The sequence below is a fragment of the Lacerta agilis genome, chromosome 2 (assembly GCF_009819535.1).
Source record: "Lacerta agilis isolate rLacAgi1 chromosome 2, rLacAgi1.pri, whole genome shotgun sequence".
NCBI classification, from domain to species: domain Eukaryota; kingdom Metazoa; phylum Chordata; class Lepidosauria; order Squamata; family Lacertidae; genus Lacerta; species Lacerta agilis.
Window position 1 is genome coordinate 117,420,601 of NC_046313.1, and position 21,085 is coordinate 117,441,685.

A 21,085-nucleotide genomic window follows, 5' to 3' on the forward strand; every position below is an offset into this window, starting at 1 on the left:
GACTGTGTCAGGATATTATTACACGCTGAGCTGCAAAAGCAGCAGCAAGGCCGACGTGAATAGGTGTCTGTTTTTATCCTGTGAGAAAGCCACCAGTCCTATCCGCTTTCTCACACATGTGATGTTATTGTACCTTTACTTTCACTTCTGGCTCGAGAAATGCTGGACACGCAGATGCACAGCTCTGACTTACTCAGCTGGCAAGCAGAGACACACTCTGCATCTTATCTACAATAAAATAGTTTAGCCTTAATGGCTTGTGTGTGTTGTTCTTCACACATATCAATGTGCCCCTGGACTCGAGTAGCCAGGAGTGCACCCAGGCTTCGTCCCTACCTGGGGGGGGGGGGGGTCAGTGTCACAACTTGCCCTAGCGGGACGTTTGCTAACAGACTGGTCATGCTGTGCGGATGCCTGATTGTCGTCTTCCAAAGCAACTACTCTATTCCGAACTTAAAAATGGAAAGGGTAATGCTGTTGGTCAACAAAAGAGGTTTAGAGACTGTCTCAAGGCAATTTTTAAAAAAATGTGGTATAAACACCAGCAATTGGGAAACACTGGGCTACGAGTGCTCCAATTGGAGAACAGCCTTTACCAAAGGTGCCATGGGCTTTGAAGACACTCGAACTCAGGAAGCAAGGGAGAAACGTGCTAAGAGGAAGGCACGCTTGGCAAACCTTCACCCTTATCAACTCCTACCTGGAAACCCATGTCCCCACTGTGGAAGGACGTGTGGATCCAGAATTGGTCTCCACAGTCACTTACGGACTCACTGTTAAGACCGTGTTTGTGGAAAACCATCTTTCTCGGCTATGAGTGATCGCCAAAGAAGAAGAATTTGTGTGTTACCGGAGAGGGTGGTAGTGGCAGCCCCAGAAGAGAAGGACCCTTCAACTCAGCACCATTCTGCTCGGAGCCAGTCCTGCAAGAGAAGCCCAGACCAACCCACCAGTTCCCTCCATCAAACACCTGCAGAAACACCTTCCAAACTCCAGGTGAGGAGGGAAGCAAATATTGTTTAATTCCTCCAGCCTTTCTAACAAGGCCACTGACAGCCTGGTTCTCAGGATGCTAGTCAGTTCCAAATGCCACCCCACCCCCCGCTTAGCAGGAAGGAAGCCGACCAGGCTCCTTTATTTTATTTTATTTTATTTTATTTTATTTTCGGGCCAAGGAAAAAAGCAAAGAGCAGTTCACCTAATATGAAAATAACACACCTGAAAACAAACCAACCAAATATCCAAAATAAACTATACCACATTAAAGGTAAAGGCAGGGGTCAGCAAACTTTTTCAGCAGGGTCCACTGTCCCTCAGACCTTGTGGGGGGCCGGACTACATTTTGAAAAATATATATGAATGAATTCCTATGCCCCACAAATAACCCAGAGATGCATTTTAAATAAAAGGACACATTCTACTCATGTAAAACAGGCTGATTCCCAGACTGTCCACGGGCTGGATTTAGAAGGCGATTTGGCCGCATCCGGCCCCCGGGCCTTAGTTTGGGGACCACTGGGTAAAGATAAAGGGGCCCATGACCATTAAGTCCAGTCGCAGACGACTCTGGGGTTGCAGCGCTCATCTCGCTTTATTGTCTGAGGGAGCCGGCGTACAGCTTCCGGGTCACGTGGCCAGCATGACTAAGCCGCTTCTGGCGAACCAGAGCAGCGCACGGAAACGCCATTTACCTTCCTGCCGGAGTGGTACCTATTTATCTACTTGCACTTTGACATGCTCTTGAACTGCTAGGTGGGCAGGAGCTGGGACCGAGCAACGGGAGCTCGCCCCATCCTGGGGATTCGAACTGCTGACCTTCCGATCGGCAAGCCCTAAGCTCTGTGGTTTAACCCACAGCGCCACCCGCGTCCCACATTATACCACATTATTAGCTTTTAATACTTTCATTAGCTTTTAGTCTCCTTCCCCAGAGGTTTTTAAGCAGAGGTTGGATGGCTATCTATTATGGAGGCTTCAGATGAGTTTCCTGCACTGCAGGGGGTTGGACTAGATGACCCTTGGGGGGTCCCTAGCAGCTCTAAGATTCTAGGATTTCATAACAGGAAAGCAGCAGAGCCCTCCAACCTTCCCCTTTCCCAACCACGCCATATTCTCTGCATTGAGGAAAACCCCATAGGACTGTTGGAAGGGACTCAGTGCTGGCTGCAGCTGGATAAGTCTGGATTCTTTGAGATGGGGGTCCCTCTTTATTTTTGTGGGGAAGGGGAGGCAGGAGCAGCCCTGCTCCTGCTGCATCCATCTCACTCTGGGCAAGGCTGTTTCCTCTGCATCCAGGCGCTTGCTTCCCCCCCCCCAACCTGTGTCGTCTGTGCTCTGGGATTTGGGGGCGGTGGGGGGGGGGGCTTCAAAGGATTTCGTGCAACAGAAAGCCATGCATCCGCCTGGCCTCCACTTTGCAGCTCCTTTGCATGGATTAGCAACCCCCCACCCCGACCTTCTCCCGTGGATCCTTCCTTTCCCATTCCAAAAAATAAAAATAAAAATAGAATTATCCTCCCCTCTTCCCCCTTTTACCTGTTTGACCTCTCCAGGCATCAGCCTCCTCCCCCCTCGCTGAGAAGACGATTTCCTTCCCTGCGAAAAAGAAAGGGAGGGACTGTGACCCCCTTCCTCCCCTATGCAAAAAACCAAAAAAAACACAAAACCTCCTGCCCCTCTAGGAATCCCAAACCCTGGCCGGAAACCGTCTCTCGCCACTCAATCTCCTCTTTTCCACGCATTTCAAGTGCCTCAATCGCAACTTCGGGTTCGTTTTCGAACGCAGAGAGAGAGAGAGAGAGAGAGAGAGAGAGATTGAGATTGAGCCGTAGAGCTATTGGGTTGTACAGCAAACCCGTAAGACTCCTCCCTGCGTTCGAGTGGGAACCGGAAGTGATGGTCTCTCTCTCTCACTCACACACAGACACACACACAGCGCGCTGGACAAAGGGCTAAAAGGAGCTGAGATTTAAGCATTGAAAAAGCTGGGTGGAAAGAGATTTTTTTGTTAGTGGGGGCAGAAAAAGCTGTCTCTGCCTAGATCACTGGTTCCCAACTTTTTTTGGCCGTGCCCCACCTAGAGATGTGAAGGCCGGGGGGAAAAAACCAGAAAAAATTGGAAGAAAACTGGTTTTCCACCAGTTTATTTCCTGAAGCCTTTTTCATTCCCCCCCCCCACCAAAAAAAATGGAAAAATAAAAAATAGATTATGGAATGTTTTATTTTAACATGATGAATAAAATATTTTAAGATAAGGGGTTCAAATATTTTATAAATCAGTTCTAAAATATATATATATGGTATCAGATTATTTTAATTTTTGTGAGGACAAGCAAGTCCTAGGTTAAAATCTGAACTCTCCAATGCAAGAACAAGATACATTTCTTCCTTTAGGAGGTGCTGTTGTCACCAGAAAAGAAAAAAGGTTTCAGTTTTGTTTTTGCATGCGTGTGGTATGCATTGGTTCTGGTCCTCTTCACTAGGCCTCAAAGCACTGGATGAAAATATAGAGCAACAAAAAGGGCCTGAAAGTATATACTTAATTACAGCTCAGAAAATGATTCTGATTAAATTTCATGCTCATTCATTGAAACTTAGTCCCACTTCCTTCTTCAGTTCTTTTTATGAGAATGTTTTTTTTTTTAATACTGTGGAGAGGATTGTTACTTCTGGCTTTTGAAAAATTGTTTTGTGGAGTTGTTTTTGTTCCACATAAATTAGTAAACAGTTCGGAGATTGTTGCTCCATTTGTTAGAAATAAATATTACTTTAAAAGTAAATTCTGTTTGTAATAATTGTTTGGATACACTATATTTTTTAATATGCTAGTTGTGATAATTTTATGCCCATTAAAATTGTCCATAGTTATATTTTCTGTTTCTAAAGTAACAGAATGACTTTCAATCTGGAAAAGAAAAAAGAAGTGCTAATGTAGCATATTTTTTTTCAATTTTCCCCAAAATTTCCGTTTCCCCCTGAAAAAACCCAGGGTTTTTTCTGAGCTTCAAAATTTCTGGAAATTTTACATCTCTAGCGCCACCTAAGCATCTCTAAAATCCTGGTGCCCCCTCCCCCTGTGACATGTAATTATTATTCAAAAAATGAACTCCTATTCACATGGAGGAAGCCTAAAAGGTTAATAACTCATTCTCGAATTGCCCCCATGTGGGGCGTGTGCCCCACGTTGAGAACCACGGGTCTAGACTCTGGAACAAGTGAAGAAAAAAATGCTGATAATGTCTTTGTCTTAGAAAGCTTAGAAAACAAAGTGGCATTTTTTAACCTGTTCCTACCATCTGGATTTTTCTGGATCCTATCTACTGGAATCCAAATTCATCTCTCAACTATCCCCTAAGCTAAACCCACAGGAAACTGTGTTTCCACTTTTTCTTGGAGTTTTCATTTTATTTCCTAGTTTCTTAAATGCCTAGGGTCAATATGCGCTAGAATTTAATTAAGATATTGTGGTGTCAAAGCTGATTTCCTCAGAGGCGATAGCTAGACTCCTGTGCATTTAAACCATTGGAACTCACGAGGATATAAGTATGTATGTATATATGTGTTTTTGTTTGAATTAATTTGTTTAATTGGAAAATATAATAAATTATATTTTAAAAAAAAACAACCATTGGACCTTGTAAATCCTTAGCTACACCCTGGGTCCATCTTTATTCTAGGTCAAGACAGCATGAATCCTATTCACAATTTAAATAATCATCATCTTCAATGGCAATCACTTGTAGTCAAGTAAGACAGTCTTCATCCTCAATAAGTTGAAGAGGTCTTTGGTTCCAGTGGCCTCCATTTCACCTTGGAGGGATTTAAATTTTTAAGTAATCTAGTGATTATAATCTAGTAATCTAGTGCTATGCTATGGTTTTCCCAGTAGTAATGTACGGAAGTGAGAGCTGGACCATAAAGAAGGCTGATCGCCGTAGAATTGATGCTTTTGAATTATGGTGCTGGAGTAGACTCTTGAGAGTCCCATGGACTGCAAGAAGATCAAACCTATCCATTCTCAAAGAAATCAGCCCTGAGTGCTCACTAGAAGGACAGATCCTGAAGTTGAGGCTCCAGTACTTTGGCCACCTCATGAGAAAAGAAGACTCCCTGGAAAAGACCCTGATGTTGGGAAAGATGGAGGGCACAAGGAGAAGGGGACAACAGAGGATGAGATGCTTGGACAGTGTTCTCGAAGCGACTGGCATGAGTTTGGCCAAACTGCGGGAGGCAGTGGAGGATAGGGGTGCCTGGCGTGCTCTGGTCCATGGGGTCACGAAGAGTCGGACACGACTGAATGACTGAACAACAAAGTGATTATAGTCATGACGGATGCCTGTCTGCCTGTCCGATGAATGCGGGTGGCTGTTACTGCTAGAAGATGCCATGGAAAGTTCAGAGAACACAGTAGACCAGTATTTGCCAGCATGACACACCTGACAAAACAGCCAGAGACCTATTTTGTAAAATGCAATGCTGCTTTCTGGCTTAATTTCAACACCCGTAGGCCCTCCCCCCTGCTGCTCAGCAAGTTCAAGATTTCATAATCCCATCATCACTGGAAGTGTGCCCCCTCCTCACAAATCATCCTTGCCCATGCAGTGGTTGTTTGGGGACACTAGCTGCTCTCAGGGGTGGGATCAAATACTGGGCACAACTTTCCTCTGCACCAAGTTCCCCCCACCCCACTGGCATACCACCCCCTCTATCGACAGGGAGGACTTGACTGGCAACAGAAAGAACAGCAAAAGTGTTTTACCTCTTTAGGAACCAAAATTTTGTGTTTTTGCCATCAGAGAACTGACATTTTTTTCCGCTTGGTGTGTGTGTGTGTGGGGGGCGCTGTACCCTGTGAATTTTGCTCCCTGCCCACTCTCTCTCCAGTAGGGCCTGTTTTTCTACCAACACCGTATTTTTTGCCCCATAAGACGCACCTTGAGGAAAGGGGGAAAGTCCTGGTTTTTTTTAGGATCAGCTGAAAGTGGTGCAGCTTTTTTGCAAAGGGAAAAGCCCTGCTTTTTTGAGGATCAGCTGAAAGTGGTGCGGCTTTTTTGCAAAGGGAAAAGCCCTGCCTTTTTGAGGATCAGCTGAAAGTGGTGCAGCATTTTTTTGCAAAGGGAAAAGCCCTGTTTTTTGAGGATCAGCTCAAAGTGGTGCAGCTTCTTTTTCAAAGAGGTAAAGCCCTGTTTTTATGAGGTTCAACTCACAGTTCTGCAGCTTCTAGTCCTACAGCCATTTCTACAGTTTCCAGACAGATAATCTAATCAGCCAGTCACATGTCGCTGGGGAAACAAACAGCCTCCCTCTGCATTCAACAATGGAGGCCTGGGCAAGGGGGCGGGGCTGGAAAGGGAGTCTTATCTCTCTCCGATCACTTGCTAAACAGCTGTTCAGCGGCTTCCTTTCTACACCCCCTTCTCTCTTTGTAAAAAAAAGAGCACGATCTGCTTTTGGCCCCTAGGCAATTCGGCTCCAGGGACCATGCATTCGCTCCATAAGACGCACAGACATTTCCTCTTACTTTTTAGGAGGAAAAAAGTGTGTCTTATGGAGCGAAAAATACGGTAATTTGATGAGGATGCCCTCCACCTTCAATATTACCTGTCCCCCTCCATTAAAAAAAACAACAGAAAGAACAACAAAAACGTTTTGCCTCTCTAGGAACTAAAGACCCATGCTTTTGCCATCAGAGAACTGAGCATTTCTCCCCCTTGGTGCTGGGTGGAGGGGACGGGACACCTGTGAATTTTGCTCCCTGCCCATTCTCTCTCTCCAGTCATCCTCATCCTGCTTGGGGCCTTTTGGAAACCAGATGGGTATATTGGTTCAGGTTGTTGTTGTTGTTGTTGTTCAGTCGTGTCCGACTCTTCGTGACCCCATGGACCAGAGCACACCAGGCACCCCATCCTCCACTGCCTCCCGCAGTTTAGCCAAACTAATGCCAGTCGTTTCAAGAACATTGTCCAACCATCTCATCCTCTGTCGTCCCCTTCTCCTTGTGCCCTCCATCTTTCCCAACATCAGGGTCTTTTCCAGGGAGTCTTCTCTTCTCATGAGGTGGCCAAAGTATTGGAGCCTCAACTTCAGGATCTGCCCTTCCAGTGAGCATTGTATTTGTCCATGGAGTTTTCTTGGCAGGGATACTGGAGTGGCTTGCCAGTTCCTTCTCCAGGTGGATCACATTTAGTCTAAACTCTCCGCTATGACCTGTCCATCTTGGGTGGCCCTGCACGGCATAGCTCATAGCTTCCCTGAGTTATTCAAGCCCCTTCGCCACGACAAGGCAGTGATCCATTGGTTCAGGTACCTCCTCTTATACCAAGCTCAGAGTGACCTTTGTTGTTGTTCAGTCGTGTCCAACTCTTCGTGACCCCATGGACCAGAGCACGCCAGGCACGCCTATCTTTCACTGCCTCCCGCAGTTTGGCCAAACTCATGTTAGTTGTTTCGAGAACACTGTCCAAGAGTGACCTTATCTCTGCCGAGAACAAACTTAGTTGGTCTCTAAGGTGCTACTGGAAGGAATTTTTTATTTTATTTTGTTTTGACTATGGCAGACCAACACAGGTACCTACCTGTAACTTATCTCTGCAATTATTGCAGCTCCCAGATGAAATTTCCAGTTTCATGGCTGGTGATGCCTGGTGTGACCCATTTCAGCTTATGCAGTCAGCTGATATAGACACCTAGGTGTTTGGCTGAGGGGGGTAAACTGGTCAACCGGAGACCCAGATAACAATCAGAAGCAGAAATCACATTTGGGGAAATTGTTTTTTTAAAAAATCGTCAGCATAATAAAAGTGAATGCAATTCATTTTATTTAAGGTGCAATCATCTACCATTCTTCACAAAATAACACTATGCAACACATTGGTTAAATGGGAGAAAGAAGTTGTGAAACTAAATCTATGAAAGTATCTGGTAAAGTGGGCATTACCTGAAAGCTATAATCTAGCTCAGGGGATTAAAATTAACTATGAATTTAACCATAGCTAAGTATATGCATTCGCCCAGCTAAATTCTACCCCTCCTGTAATCTAATGTTTCTATATTCCCAGAGCGACGTCTTAATTTAACAGAAGCTGCCAACAGAGAGGTTAACCCCAGGGAACAAGCTCCTCTGGTCTTGGAGGCAGGTTAGACCCGAGGTCAAACTGGTGTCCAGGATAAACATCAAGGAAAATGCAAGATACAAAATTAGCTCCCATTGCAGCTCTTTTCCTATTCCATTCACTTAGAGGGTTTCCTCCATGGTGTGGGTTTTGTGGTGTGATATGAGACTTCCCTTATCATGGTTCTTTCCACACTCATGAATTTCTCCCCAACAAGGGTTTTGGATAGAAGTTAAGGCTTCCACTATATCTGAAACTCTTTTGATGTACCATACATTTAAAGAGCTTCTCCCCTGTGTGGATTGGTCGATGGGATCTGAGGCTCAGAGAGGTTCTTTCCACACGCCATGCATTTAAATGGCTTCTACCCTGTGTGGGTTCTTTAATGCTTAGTAAGGTCACCTTTCCCAACTGAAGTTCTTTCCAAACACCATGTATAAATATGGCTCCCCAGTGTGGATTCTTTGATGTAAAATAAGAGGGTAAGAACAACTGAACCTCTTTCAATACTCCATACATTCATGCAATTTTCCCACTGTGTGGGTTCTTTTATGTAAAGTAAGATTACTCCTTTGACTGAAGCTCTTTCCGCACTCAACACATTTAAACGGTTTCTCCCTGTTATGGGTTCTTTGATGTAAAGTAAGATTACTCCTCTGACTGAAACACTTTCCACACTCAACACATTTAAATGGTTTCTCCCCACTGTGGGTTCTTTGATGTAAAGTAAGATTACTCCTCTGACTGAAGCATTTCCCACACTCCACACATGTAAATGGTTTTTCTCCTCTGTGGATTTTCTGATGTAAAGTAAGTTTACTCCTCTGAGTGAAGCATTTTCCACACTCCATGCACTTAAATGGTTTGTCCCCTGTGTGGATTCTTTGATGTAAAGTGAGTTTACTTCTCTGACTGAAGTTCTTTCCACATTCCATGCATTTAAAGGGTTTCTCTCCCGTGTGGATTCTTTGATGTAAAGTAAGTCTATTTCCCTGACTGAAGCTCTTTCCACACTCCATGCATTTAAAGGGTTTCTCCCCTGTGTGCATTCTCCGATGCACAGTAAGGTCACAAGTCCTACGAAAGTTCTTCCCACACTCCATGCATTTAAACGGTTTCTCCCCTGTGTGGATTCTTTGATGTGATTTGAGGCTTCCCCTATCACAGAAGTTCTTTCCACACTCCATGCATTTATAGGGTGTCTCCCCTGTATGGGTTCTTTGATGCACAGTAAGGTCACTAGTCCTACGGAAGCTCTTTCCACACTCTCTGCATTGAAATGGTTTCTCCCCTGTGTGGATTCTTTGGTGCACAGTAAGGGCACTACTCCTAGGGAACCTCTTGCCACACTCCATGCATTTAAATGGTTTCTCCCCAGTGTGGATTCTTTGATGTGATTTCAGACTTCCCCTATCACAGAAGCTCTTTCCACACTCCATGCATTTATATGGTGTCTCTCCTCTATGGGTTCTTTGATGTAAAGTAAGATAGTAATTGCGACTGAAGCTCTTTCCACACTCCATACATTTATTTTTTTTTTTTTATAAGATTTTATTATTTTCTATTAAAACAAAGGGAGAACATAACATAAACAACAACATTCACAATATAAAAATACAAAATACAATACATAAACACAATACAAAAACATAATCAAACAATCACAATAAAAAGAAACATATACAAACCTTTAAACTAACATTTATCCTCTTACTTTTCTTGTTACTATCTTCTCTATTTTGAGGGACTTCCCCCATTCCCTCCACTGTCTTCAAAATCATATATATCTTCAAGGTAGCTTTGTATCTTGTTCTATTCACATTAACTCAATTTTTAATACACTTTACTTTGCTTAATCATATCTTAACTTTAACACCAAATCTTAACACGATTCCTAACAATTAAATTTTTCACACAAAAAATATCTTACCAACAATTTTATCTAACATATATCTACTAAAGCCGCTATTCTATTTAATTCTGCTCAGATATTCAATTTTACTGTTTTGACTAAATAATCCTTAAATTTCTTCCAATCCCTTGACACCTTCTCCTCCCTCTGGTCCCGGATTCTGGCGGTCAGCTCTGCGAGTTCCATATATTCCATCATCTTCATCTGCCATTCTTCCACCGTTGGTATCTCTTCGCCTTTCCATGTTCTTGCCAATAAGATTCTAGCTGCTGTTGTGGCATACATAAAAAACACTCTATCCTGACTGGGTACCACACTCCATACATTTAAATGGTTTCTCCCCTGTGTGGGTTCTTTGATGTGCAGTAAGGCTTCTGCTCTGGCTAAAGGTCATTCCACACTCCATACATTTCAGTAGTTTCTCACTGGTATGGGTTCTGTCATGAACAGTAAGGTTACGTCTTGAACCGAAACTCTTTCCACACACCATACATCTGTGAGGTTTTGCTCCTGTGTGCGTTATCTGATGTGAAGCAAGGTTTCCACTCTGACTAAAACTCTTTCCACACTCCATACATTTAAATGGTTTCTCCCCTGTGTGGGTTATTTGATGTGCAGTAAGTCTTCCCTTCTGGCTAAATCCCTTTCCACACTCCATACATTTAAATGGCTTCTCTCCAGTATGGATTCTTTGATGTGCAATAAGGCTTCCTCTCTGGCTAAAGCTCTTTCCACACTCCATACATTTAAATGGTTTCTCCCCTGTGTGGGTGATTTGATGCGCAATAAGTCTTCCACTCTGACTGAAATCCTTTCCACACTGTATGCATTTAAATGGTTTCTCCCCTGTGTGGGTTTGTTGATGGAATCTAAGGTTTCCACTTGTACTGAAACTCTTTCCACACTCTATGCACGCATATGGTTTGTCCCCTGTGTGTATACTTTGATGTACATTAAGATACCCACTGCTACTGAAACTTTTTCCACACTCCATACATTTAAATGGTTTCTCCCCGGTGTGCGTTCTTTGATGCTGAGTAAGGTCACCTCTCCCACAAAAGCTCTTTCCACACTCCATACATTTAAATGGTTTCTCCCCTGTGTGGATTCTTTGATGTGCAGTAAGGTTTCCACTCTGGGTAAAGCTCTTTCCACACTCGATACATGTGTAAGGTTTCTCTCCTGTATGGGTTCTTTGATGTGAATAAAGGTAACCTCTCCAACTAAAGCACTTTCCACACTCCTTGCATTTAAATGGTTTCTCCATTGTGTGTGTTGTGTAATGCAAATTAAGGCTTCCACCATGTCTGAAACTCTTTCCGCACACCATACATTTAAACGGTTTCTCCCCCGTGTGGGTTCTTTGATGTAAAGTAAGGGTATTCTTATGAGTGAAGTTCTTTCCACACTCCATGCAGTTGAACGGTTTCTCCCCTGTGTGGGTTCTTTGATGTAAAGTAAGGGTATTCCTATGGGTGAAGCTCTTTCCACACTCCTTGCATTTATATGGCTTCTTCCCTGTGTGGGTTTTTAGATGCTTAGTAAGGTTACTAATGCCACTGAAGCTCTTTCCACACTCTTTGCATTTAAATGGCTTCTCTCCTGTGTGCGTTGTTTGATGCTGAGTTAGAGTTCCACTGCGACTGAAGCTCTTCCCACACTCTAGGCATTTAAATGGTTTCTCCCCTGTGTGAGTTCTTTGATGTTGAGCAAGAGTTTTACTATGACTGAAGCTCTTTCCACACTTCAAACATTTCAGTGGTTTCTCTCCTGTGTGGATGTTGTAACGTATATTAAATTGAGTTGGGTGACTATTTAGTTTGCTGCGTTCTAGACATGCTTTCCCAGGGTTTTCTGTGTGATCTTCCTGTGAACTCGGGGGTACATGGACATCGGTGTCCTCAGTAGCCGAGGATTTAATTCCACCACTCTTCAACATGTTTCCTACATGCTTTTGGGGTGCCCCTTGATAAACAAAAGTCTCTTTCCATGCTTCTTGCTCTACATTTTCTGATGACACCATGGATGGCTCCCCATTATTCTCCCTGTTTTGCCCATTACCTTTTTGGAAGAGAAGGAGAAAAAGAAAACGTCATTCAAATTGCAAGGTAGAAGCAGACACTATGAATCTGGCCCATTTCTCTGCTACTCTGACTTTCTCCACACCCATCATTCTGCTTGGACACTGAGGTCCAGTGCCAAGGGCCTTCTGGCGGTTCCCTCCCTGCGAGAAGCCAAATTACAGGGAACCAGGCAGAGGGCCTTCTCAGTAGTGGCCCCCACCCTGTGGAACACCCTCCCATCAGATGTCAAAGAGAAAACCAACTAGCAGACTTTTAGGAGACATCTGAAAGCAGCCCTGTTTAGGGAAGCTTTTAATGTTTAATAGATTATTGTATTTTAACATTCTGTTGGAAGCCGCCCAGAGTGGCTGGGGAGACCCAGCCAGATGGGCGGGGAATAAATAAAAAATTATTATTATTATTATTAAACATTTTCAAGCATCTTCCCCTACTTCTTTCCATGCCCAGCGGAATCGGAGGTTAGCAAGGGATATGTGTCATGTAGTTTGTGGGGGGGGGGAGTCCCAAGGACTAGCTGGAGAAGCTTTCGGGTCCACATTTGTCCCTGTGGGCTATTCCAAGAGCCCTACATGGGCCAACTAGATGTGGACAGGAATCCAGAAGCAAGACATAAAGGGAACAGACCTCTCCTTCCTCTCTTTCCAGAAGAAAAAGAAACCCACAACACAACCTACCCACAACCTACCTGCTGAGGTCACCCCTTATTTGAGATCCTGGAGAAATGGATTGTGTCCTTCTTCCCAACAGGAACGGAGGTCTGATTCTTTCAAGGAAATAGACAATGATAGATACCTTTAATCACAAAACATCCAGCCATTTCTAATCAATCTGTATCTACGAGTTCAAAGCCAAGGAAAGGGATTATTTTGATGCTATGAATGACTAGGAGAGGCCTGTGTGGTCCCTGCTATTGCTCTTTAAATGTATGGTACATCAAAAGAGTTTCAGATATAGTGGAAGCCTTCTTTTTACAAAGAGAGAAGGTGGTGTTGAAAGGAAGCCGCTGAACAGCTGTTCAGCAAGTGAGTGGGGAGAGTGATAATGTATTATGTATTATGTATTTACTCCATAGGGACGCGGGTGGCGCTGTGGGTTAAACCACAGAGCCTAGGGATTGCTGATCAAAAGGTCGGCGGTTCGAATCCCTGCGACGGGGTGAGCTCCCATTGCTCGGTCCCTGCTTCTGCCCACCTAGCAGTTCGAAAGCACGTCAAAGTGCAAGTAGATAAATAGGGACCGCTCTGGCGGGAAGGTAAACAGAGTTTCCGTGCGCTGCTCTGGTTCGCCAGAAGTGGCTTAGTCATGCTGGCCACATGACCCGGAAGCTGTACGCTGGCTCCCTCGGCCATTAACGCGAGATGAGCGCCGCAACCCCAGAGTCGGACATGACTAGACCTAATGGTCAGGGGTCCCTTTACCTTTATTTACCCCATAACGTTATGCCCATAAGAAGTTCACACGCACAAGAAGAATAAAAGAAGACTGGTTAATTACTTGAAATGCACGTGTAAATGGTCGATACCAGGGAAATGCAACATGGTTTGATTTCAGAAGACAAAACTTCCCCCAAATGAAGAGGCTGGTGAAAGGAAGTTGGTAAATCATTCCACTTGATTTTATACTCTAGATCAGGAAAGGTACCAGGACGGCAAAGAGGACATTGGGATGGTTAATCAGCAGAGACAAAGAAGCAGCGAGAGACTAGAAGGCTTCCTTCAAAAAACTGAAATCTTGTCCAAATGAAGAGAACAAATGACACAAAGAGCAAATTCACGCCTCCAACGTCTAACAGCCAAGAGGAATAAAAAATGCATCCTTACCTAGAGAGGCCACCATCTCATAATTCTCCTCCGTGACTTCCTTGTGCAGAGCTCTTTGGCCGGGATCCAGCAGAGCCCACTCCTCCTCCGTGAAAAACACGGCCACCTCCTCAAAGGTCAAGAGGGCCTGGAAGAAGAAGAGGAAGAAAACAGAGCTTCTCTTAGATGCCCATCATCCCCACTCAACACAGAGGGAAGCTGGGTTGTCCCATCTGTGCCTCTTCCCTCCTCCCTGCTCCCGTTGCTCTTTCGCTACCTGAAGGAGCTGCCTGGCTCCTCTTTCCATCTTTCCACTAAGAAGAGATGGTCCAGAGGGTGTCTCTGAGGCCACAGTGGTGCCTGGGGGAGAGACTGTAGAGGAAAAGGTCTAAACTGGGACACTCAGGTGTTGCTGCGATGCACTTCAAATCAGGGAACAGCTCTCAAGTGGCACCATTGCAGGGCCTGCAGGAGAGACAGGGAACAGGTTACATGTCATCGTATGTACAGGAGGTTTATACAGTCACACCTCGAGTTTCGGCTGCTTCAGGTTGTGTGATTTCGGGTTGCGCACCGCGCCGAACCCAGAAGTAACGGAACGGGTTACTTCTGGGTTTCGGCACTTTGCGCATGTGCAGAAGCGACGGAATGCGTCACGCACGTGCGCAGACACAGCGGTGTGGGTTGCGAATGCGCCTCCTGCATGGATCGCGTTCGCAACCCGAGTGTCCACTGTAGTATTATAAGCTGTCTCAGCCTGTAGGGGACATTCAGCATATTTTCATCCAGATACACAAGTTAGTAAAGTTTTAGGATCAAATTCAAAAACACATAAAGAAAGTTACTTTTTTTTTATAAGAATTTTATTATTTTCTACAATAAACAACAACACATAAAGAAAGTTACAGGTAGGTAGCCGTGTTGGTCTGCCATAGTCAAAACAAAATAAAAAAATAAAAAAATCCTTCCAGTAGCACCTTAGAGACCATAAAGACACATAAAGAAAGGTTATTGTTAATAAATAATAATAATAATAATAATAATAATACTCTGCCCATCTGGCTGGGTTTCCCAGCCAGTCGTGGCCGGTTACAACACATAAAAATGGTAAAACATTAGACATTAAAAATTTCCCTAAACAGGGCTGCATTGATGCCTTCTAAAAGTAAGATAGTTGTTTATTCCCTTGACATCTGATGGGAGGGTGTTCCACGGGTCCTCTGCCTGGTTCCCTGCAACCTCACTTCTCACAGTAAGGGAACCAGCAGAAGACCCTCGGCGCTGGACCTCAGTGTCTGGGCTGAACGATGGGGGGTGGAGATGCTCCTTCAGGTCTACAGGGCCGTTTAGGGCTTTAAAGGTCAGCACCAACACTTTGAATTGTGCTCGGAAACGTACTGGGAGCCAATGTAGGTCTTTCAGGACTGGTGTTGTATGGTTCTGGCGGCCACTCCCAGTCACTAGTCTAATTGCCACATTCTAGATTAGTTGTAGTTTCCAAGCCACCTTCAAAGGTAGCCCCACGTAGAGAGCATTGCAGTAGTCCAAGCGGGAGATAACCAGGGCATGCACCACTCTGTGGACACAGTCTGTGGGCAGGTAGGGTCTCAACCTGCATACTAGATGGAGCTGGTAAACAGCTGCCCTGGACACAGATTTTGACCTGCACCTCCATGGAGAGCTGTGAGTCCAAAATGACTCCCAGGGTGCACACCTGGTCCTTCAGAGGCATGGTTACCCCACTCAGGACCAGGAAGTCCCCCACACCTGCCCACCCCGTCCCCCACAAACAGTACATTGGTCTTGTCAGGATTCAACCTCAATCTGTTAGCCGCCATCCATCCTCCAACCTCATAGAATCCTAGAGTTGGAAGAGACCCCAAGGGCCATCCAGTCCAACCCCCTGCCAAGCAGGAAACACCATCAAAGCATTCCTGACAGATGGCTGTCAAGCCTCCGCTTAAAGACCTCCAAAGGAGACTCCACCACACTCCTTGGCAGCAAATTCCACTGTCAAACAGCTCTTACTGTCAGGAAGTTCTTCCTAATGTTTAGGTGGAATCTTCTTTCTTGTAGTTTGAATCCATTGCTCTGTGTCCGCTTCTCTGGAGCAGCAGAAAACAACCTTTCTCCCTCCTCTAGATTACATCCTTTGATATATTTGAACATGGCTATCATATCACCCCTTAACCTTCTCTTCTCCAGGCTAAACATACCCAGCTCCCTAAGCCGTTCCTCATAAGGCATCGTTTCCAGGCCTTTGACCATTTTGATTGCCCTCCTCTGGACACGTTTCAGCTTGTCAGTATCCTTCTTGAACTGTGGTGCCCAGAACTGGACACAGTATTCCAGGTGAGGTCTGACCAGAGCGGAATATAGTGGTACTATTACTTCCCTTGATCTAGATGCTATACTCCTATTGATGCAGCCCAGAATTGCATTGGCTTTTTTAGGTGCTGCATCACACTGTTGACTCATGTCAAGTTTATGGTCTACCAAGACTCCTAGATCCTTTTCACATGTACTGCTCTCAAGCCAGGTGTCACCCATCCTGTATTTGTGCCTTTCATTTTTTTGCCCAAGTGTAGCACTTTACATTTCTCCTTGTTAAAATTCATCTTGTTTGCTTTGGCCCAGTTGTCTAATCTGTTAAGGTCATTTTGAAGTGTGATCCTGTCCTCTACATTTTACTCTCCCTATCATCCTGGCCCACCTTACAGAGTTGTTGTGTGAGCACTGCCCAAGTGGTGGGCTTTAGAACCCCTTTAACGCTAAGAGGTTCCCCCTGTCAATCTGGATGTTTTCAAGGCAGGGGAGGAGGGCGGACGAGAATCAGGCTGGCAGCCCCAGCAGAGAAAGACCCTCAGCATGCCTGAGCTGAGCCAATCCTGCAAGAGAGTCCAGATTCCCCCTCCCAAAAAATGTGGAGGCTTTGATCTCCCCCTCCAACAACTCCCAAGAGGATTCACCCAGCCTTGAGACTATTTAGAAGGCTTTTAAGTCCCTAATCCATTTCATATCCCTGCACCAAATGCAAGGACATTTGGAAGTCCCAGAATCCACCCCTCTGTTCAAACACGGATTAAGAAGAGGGTGTGTATAGGTGGTCCCATCACCTCCTGGCAAATAGAAGGGGAAGAAATGGAGGCAGTGAGAGATTTCACTTTCTTGGGTTCCATGATCACTGCAGATGGTGACAGCAGTCACGAAATTAGAAGATGCCTGCTTCTTGGGAGAAAAGCAATGACAAACCTAGACAGCATCTTAAAAAGCAAAGACATCACCTTGCCGACAAAGGTCCGTATAGTTAAAGCTATGGTTTTCCCAGTAGTAATGTACGGAAGTGAGAGCTGGACCATAAAGAAGGCTGATCGCCGAAGAATTGATGCTTTTGAATTATGGTGCTGGAGGAGACTCTTGAGAGTCCCATGGACTGCAAGAAGATCAAACCTATCCGTTCTCAAGGAAATCGGCCCTGAGTGCTCACTAGAAGGACAGATCCTGAAGTTGAGGCTCCAGTACTTTGGCCACCTCATGAGAAGAGAAGACTCCCTGGAAAAGACCCTGATGTTGGGAAAGATGGAGGGCACAAGGAGAAGGGGACGGCAGAGGATGAGATGGTTGGACAGTGTTCTCGAAGCTACTAACATGAGTCTGACCAAACTGCGAGAGGCAGTGAAGGATAGGCGTGCCTGGCGTGCTCTGGTCCATGGGGTCACGAAGAGTCGGACACGACTGAACGACTGAACAACAACAACAACAAGTGTTTAGGTGGGGGTTAAAGACTGTTATCACCTGGTGACTGTTCAATAGCCCAGTCAGCTTCCATAGGCTGGGGGTGAGTGCCATTTTCTTGTTCGTGTCAGACAGCAAAATGCTTTCAGCCCCCCAGAGGAGACTGGGTTGCTCTCTGCCTGGATAGCTCAGTTGGTGAGAGCGTGGTGCTGATAACACCAAGGTTGCAGGTTCGATCCCGGCCCGGGCTGGGACAGCTGCATATTCCTGCATTGCAGGCGATTGGCACCAAAAGACCCTCTGGGTCCTTTCCTAGCCTACAATTCTACGGAAGGGGTTTTTGTAATGTCGGGGGTGCCAACTTGAATAAAATATTTGCGGGGCAGGAAGGAATGGCTATGGAACAACTAGAATACAGTATGCAGGCAGCAACGGAGGATAACTAGAATGAGCCATAGTCAAAACAAAATAAAATAAAAAAATTCCTAAGGTGCTAATGGAAGGAATTTTTTTATTTTGTTTTGACTATGGCAGACCAACACGGCTACCCACCTGTAACTAGAATGAACCATGGAAGGGCGGGGTGGGAAGTTGATCGTGTATTGTTTTCCGCTGGTGAATGTAAAGGTGGAAACTCGTAAAAGTGAAATTATAATATATATAGGAGGAGCAGGGAAGCCCCACTTTGCACAATCAATCACATGACACGACACGCGCACACACACACACACCATTTGAATGGGAATGCCCATCAACTTGGGGTGGTGGTAGCAGTCACCTCAAATATTTTATGGGGGGCATCGAAGGGACCTCCCTCCCGCTCCTAGGACCTGGCTCCTCTGGGTGGGGTGGAGAGACCACACTTTGCAGCTGGATGGCCTGGATCAACGTCCCAGGGGGAGGGTGGGCGCTCCTTCCTGCTTTTCCTCCCATTCTCGCCCCCCAGCCCCAACCCCCTCCCCACCCCCCAGCAATGCAAATTACCCCCAAATGTGTTGCAACTCTTTCCCTTTCTTCCTGCTCCTCTCCAGGCCTGCTTCTCTTCCGGGGAAAGCGGGTTGCCCCCCCCCAATCGCCTCTCCACCCCCTGCCTCTCTAGTAGCCGGAGGTCATTGCACGGAGGGGGTGAGATCTCCCTCTCCCTGCGAGCAGAAACCGGTGGCGCCACCACTGTCTGCTCCCATCCGCAGATCACAAGCTGGGAGGGGCGGCTCTTGTGCTTCGTAGCTCTATGGGCCGCCGCGTTCGAAAAGGAACCCGAAGTGTCGCTGCCACGGCTTCCAAAGCTGCAGGGAGCGCTGCTCGAAGGCAGTTTCCAAGCGGGGTGGGGGGCGGCAGGGAAGAGTAGGGGAGGGGTCTCTAAAGTGGGGAGGAGAGACTTCAGAGGATACCCCTCCACTCTTTTTCCTGGTAGGGGAAACCCGCGAGGTCAGATCCCTTGGACTGAAGGGGAGGCTGGTTCCTGGGGAGGACAAAGAGGTGAAGGCGCAGATTTTTTTAGGGGGGTGGTGATAATCGGGGGTGGGGAGGAGGTGGGATGGGGGATCTGATCCATGCAATGAAGATGCAGCTAAAAACTTGCAAGTTTTGCATTGCGCAACATTTTTTTTGCATTGCACAATTCTTATTTCTTTCGCATTGCACAAAATTGTTTGACGACCCCTCTCCAGTTTCTTGCACGGGAGGAGGGCAGCACGAGACATGTTGCAGAGGGAAATGGCCGTAGTTGAACTGGGTGAGAGGACAAGCTCTTCCCACCCCCCACCCCCAACGAGAAAAAAACAAAAGGACGGCGAAAAGACCACCCTCCCTAGGTATCCACAGCTGTCCCTTACGGGGATCGAACCTGCAACCTTGGCATTATCAGCCTTCCTAGGTGCTTAGAATGGGGCAGTTTTAATCTGTTTTAGCATTTTGACTTTTGTATATTGTAGAATATGGTGACAGCAGTCATGAAATTAGAGGATGCCTGCTTCTTGGGAGAAAAGCAATGACAAAACCTAGACAGCATCTTAAAAAGCAAAGACATCACCTTGCCGACAAAGGTCCGTATAGTTAAAGCTATGGTTTTCCCAGCAGTAATGTACGGAAGTGAGAGCTGGACCATAAAGAAGGCTGATGGCCAAAGAATTGATGCTTTTGAATTATGGTGCTGGAGGAGATTCTTGAGAGTCCCATGGACTGCAAGAAGATCAAACCTATCCGTTCTCAAGGAACAGGAAGGTAGCCGTGTTGGTCTGCCATAGTCAAAACAAAATAAAAAATAAAAAAATTCCTTCCAGTAGCACCTTAGAGACCAACTAAGTTTGTTCTTGGTATGAGCTTTCGTGTGCATGCACACTTCGTATCTGAAGGAAATCAGCCCTGAGTGCTCACTGGAAGGACAGGTCCTGAAGCTGAGGCTCCAATACTTTGGCCACCTCATGAGAAGAGAAGACTCCCTAGAAAAGACCCTGATGTTGGGAAAGATGGAGGGCGCAAGGAGAAGGGGACGACAGAGGACGAGATGGTTGGACAGTGTTCTCGAAGCGACTAGCATGAGTCTGACCAAACTGCGGGAGGAAGTGGAAGACAGGAGTGCCTGGCGTGCTCTGGTCCATGGGGTCATGAAGTCGGACACGACTAAACAACTAAACAACAACATATTGTAAAATACTGTACAGTTGTATCCCACCTCTCATTCATAGAATCATAGAATCACTTTAGCTGTCCTGGCATCTCCCAAGGAACCCTGGGAACTGTAGTTTGCTAAGGGAGCTTAAGGTATGGTAAGGTAAAGGGACCACTGACCATTAAGTTACAGCCTCCTACCATAGCCTACCACCTCCTACCATAGAGGGTGGTGTTTGTGGGTTAAACCACAGAGCCTAGGGCTTGCCAATCAGAAGGTCGGCAGTTCGAATCCCTGCGACGGGGTGAGCTCTCGTTGCTCGGTCCCAGCTGCTGCCCACCTAGCAGTTCGAAAGCACGTCAAAGTGCAAGTAGATAAATAGGTACCGCCCCGGCGGGAAGGTAAATGGCGTTTCCGTGCGCTGCTCTGGTTCACCAGAAGCAGCTTAGTCATGTTGGCCACATGACCGGAAGCTGTTCTGCCAGGACTTGGAAGCATTTTTCCGCTGTTTACGCCTGGAGTACTTTCAGACACACAAGAACAAGACAAGTAGAACTAACAACATCTGCACAACACAACACCTCTCAACCTACTGGGGAACAACCACCACCCTCCCAACACATTAATGAACAGAACACTGACCACCAAGTACCACTGAAAAATGTTACACAAAAAGGGACTCCACATGGACCCCTCTTGATGGACGCAATACCACACTTTTGGTATCTGAAGAAGCGTGCATGCACACGAAAGCTCATACAAGAACAAACTTAGTTGGTCTCTAAGGTGCTACTGGAAGGATTTTTTTATTTTATTTTGTTGTTGACTATGGC

At 45.8% G+C, this 21,085-nt stretch overlaps 1 protein-coding gene, 1 non-coding gene and 1 pseudogene across 3 annotated transcripts; 1 reads left to right on the forward strand and 2 right to left on the reverse strand.

Moving 5' to 3' along the window:
* LOC117042578 overlaps positions 1-2,619 on the reverse strand; it is a 45,410-nt pseudogene extending 42,791 nt beyond the window's left edge.
* A 5,221-nt stretch (positions 2,620-7,840) lies between these two features.
* LOC117042195 (zinc finger protein OZF-like) lies at positions 7,841-12,080 on the reverse strand. 2 transcript variants are annotated; one of them, XM_033141715.1, is made up of 2 exons: positions 11,694-12,080; positions 7,841-9,638 (listed from the first exon to the last, which is right to left on the reverse strand). In XM_033141715.1, exons 1-2 carry the CDS (start codon positions 12,044-12,046, stop codon positions 8,615-8,617), a joined length of 1,377 nt encoding a protein of 458 aa, XP_032997606.1. In that variant the 5' UTR covers positions 12,047-12,080; the 3' UTR covers positions 7,841-8,614. The 2 variants fall into 2 exon arrangements, with proteins under 2 accessions (XP_032997606.1, XP_032997604.1); XM_033141713.1 differs by having other exon boundaries at positions 7,849-9,624; positions 10,336-12,080.
* Positions 12,081-17,818: 5,738 nt separating this feature from the next.
* On the forward strand, positions 17,819-17,891 carry TRNAI-GAU. Its single transcript has one exon. It is a non-coding gene; the product is annotated as a tRNA-Ile (tRNA).
* Positions 17,892-21,085: the final 3,194 nt, after the last annotated feature.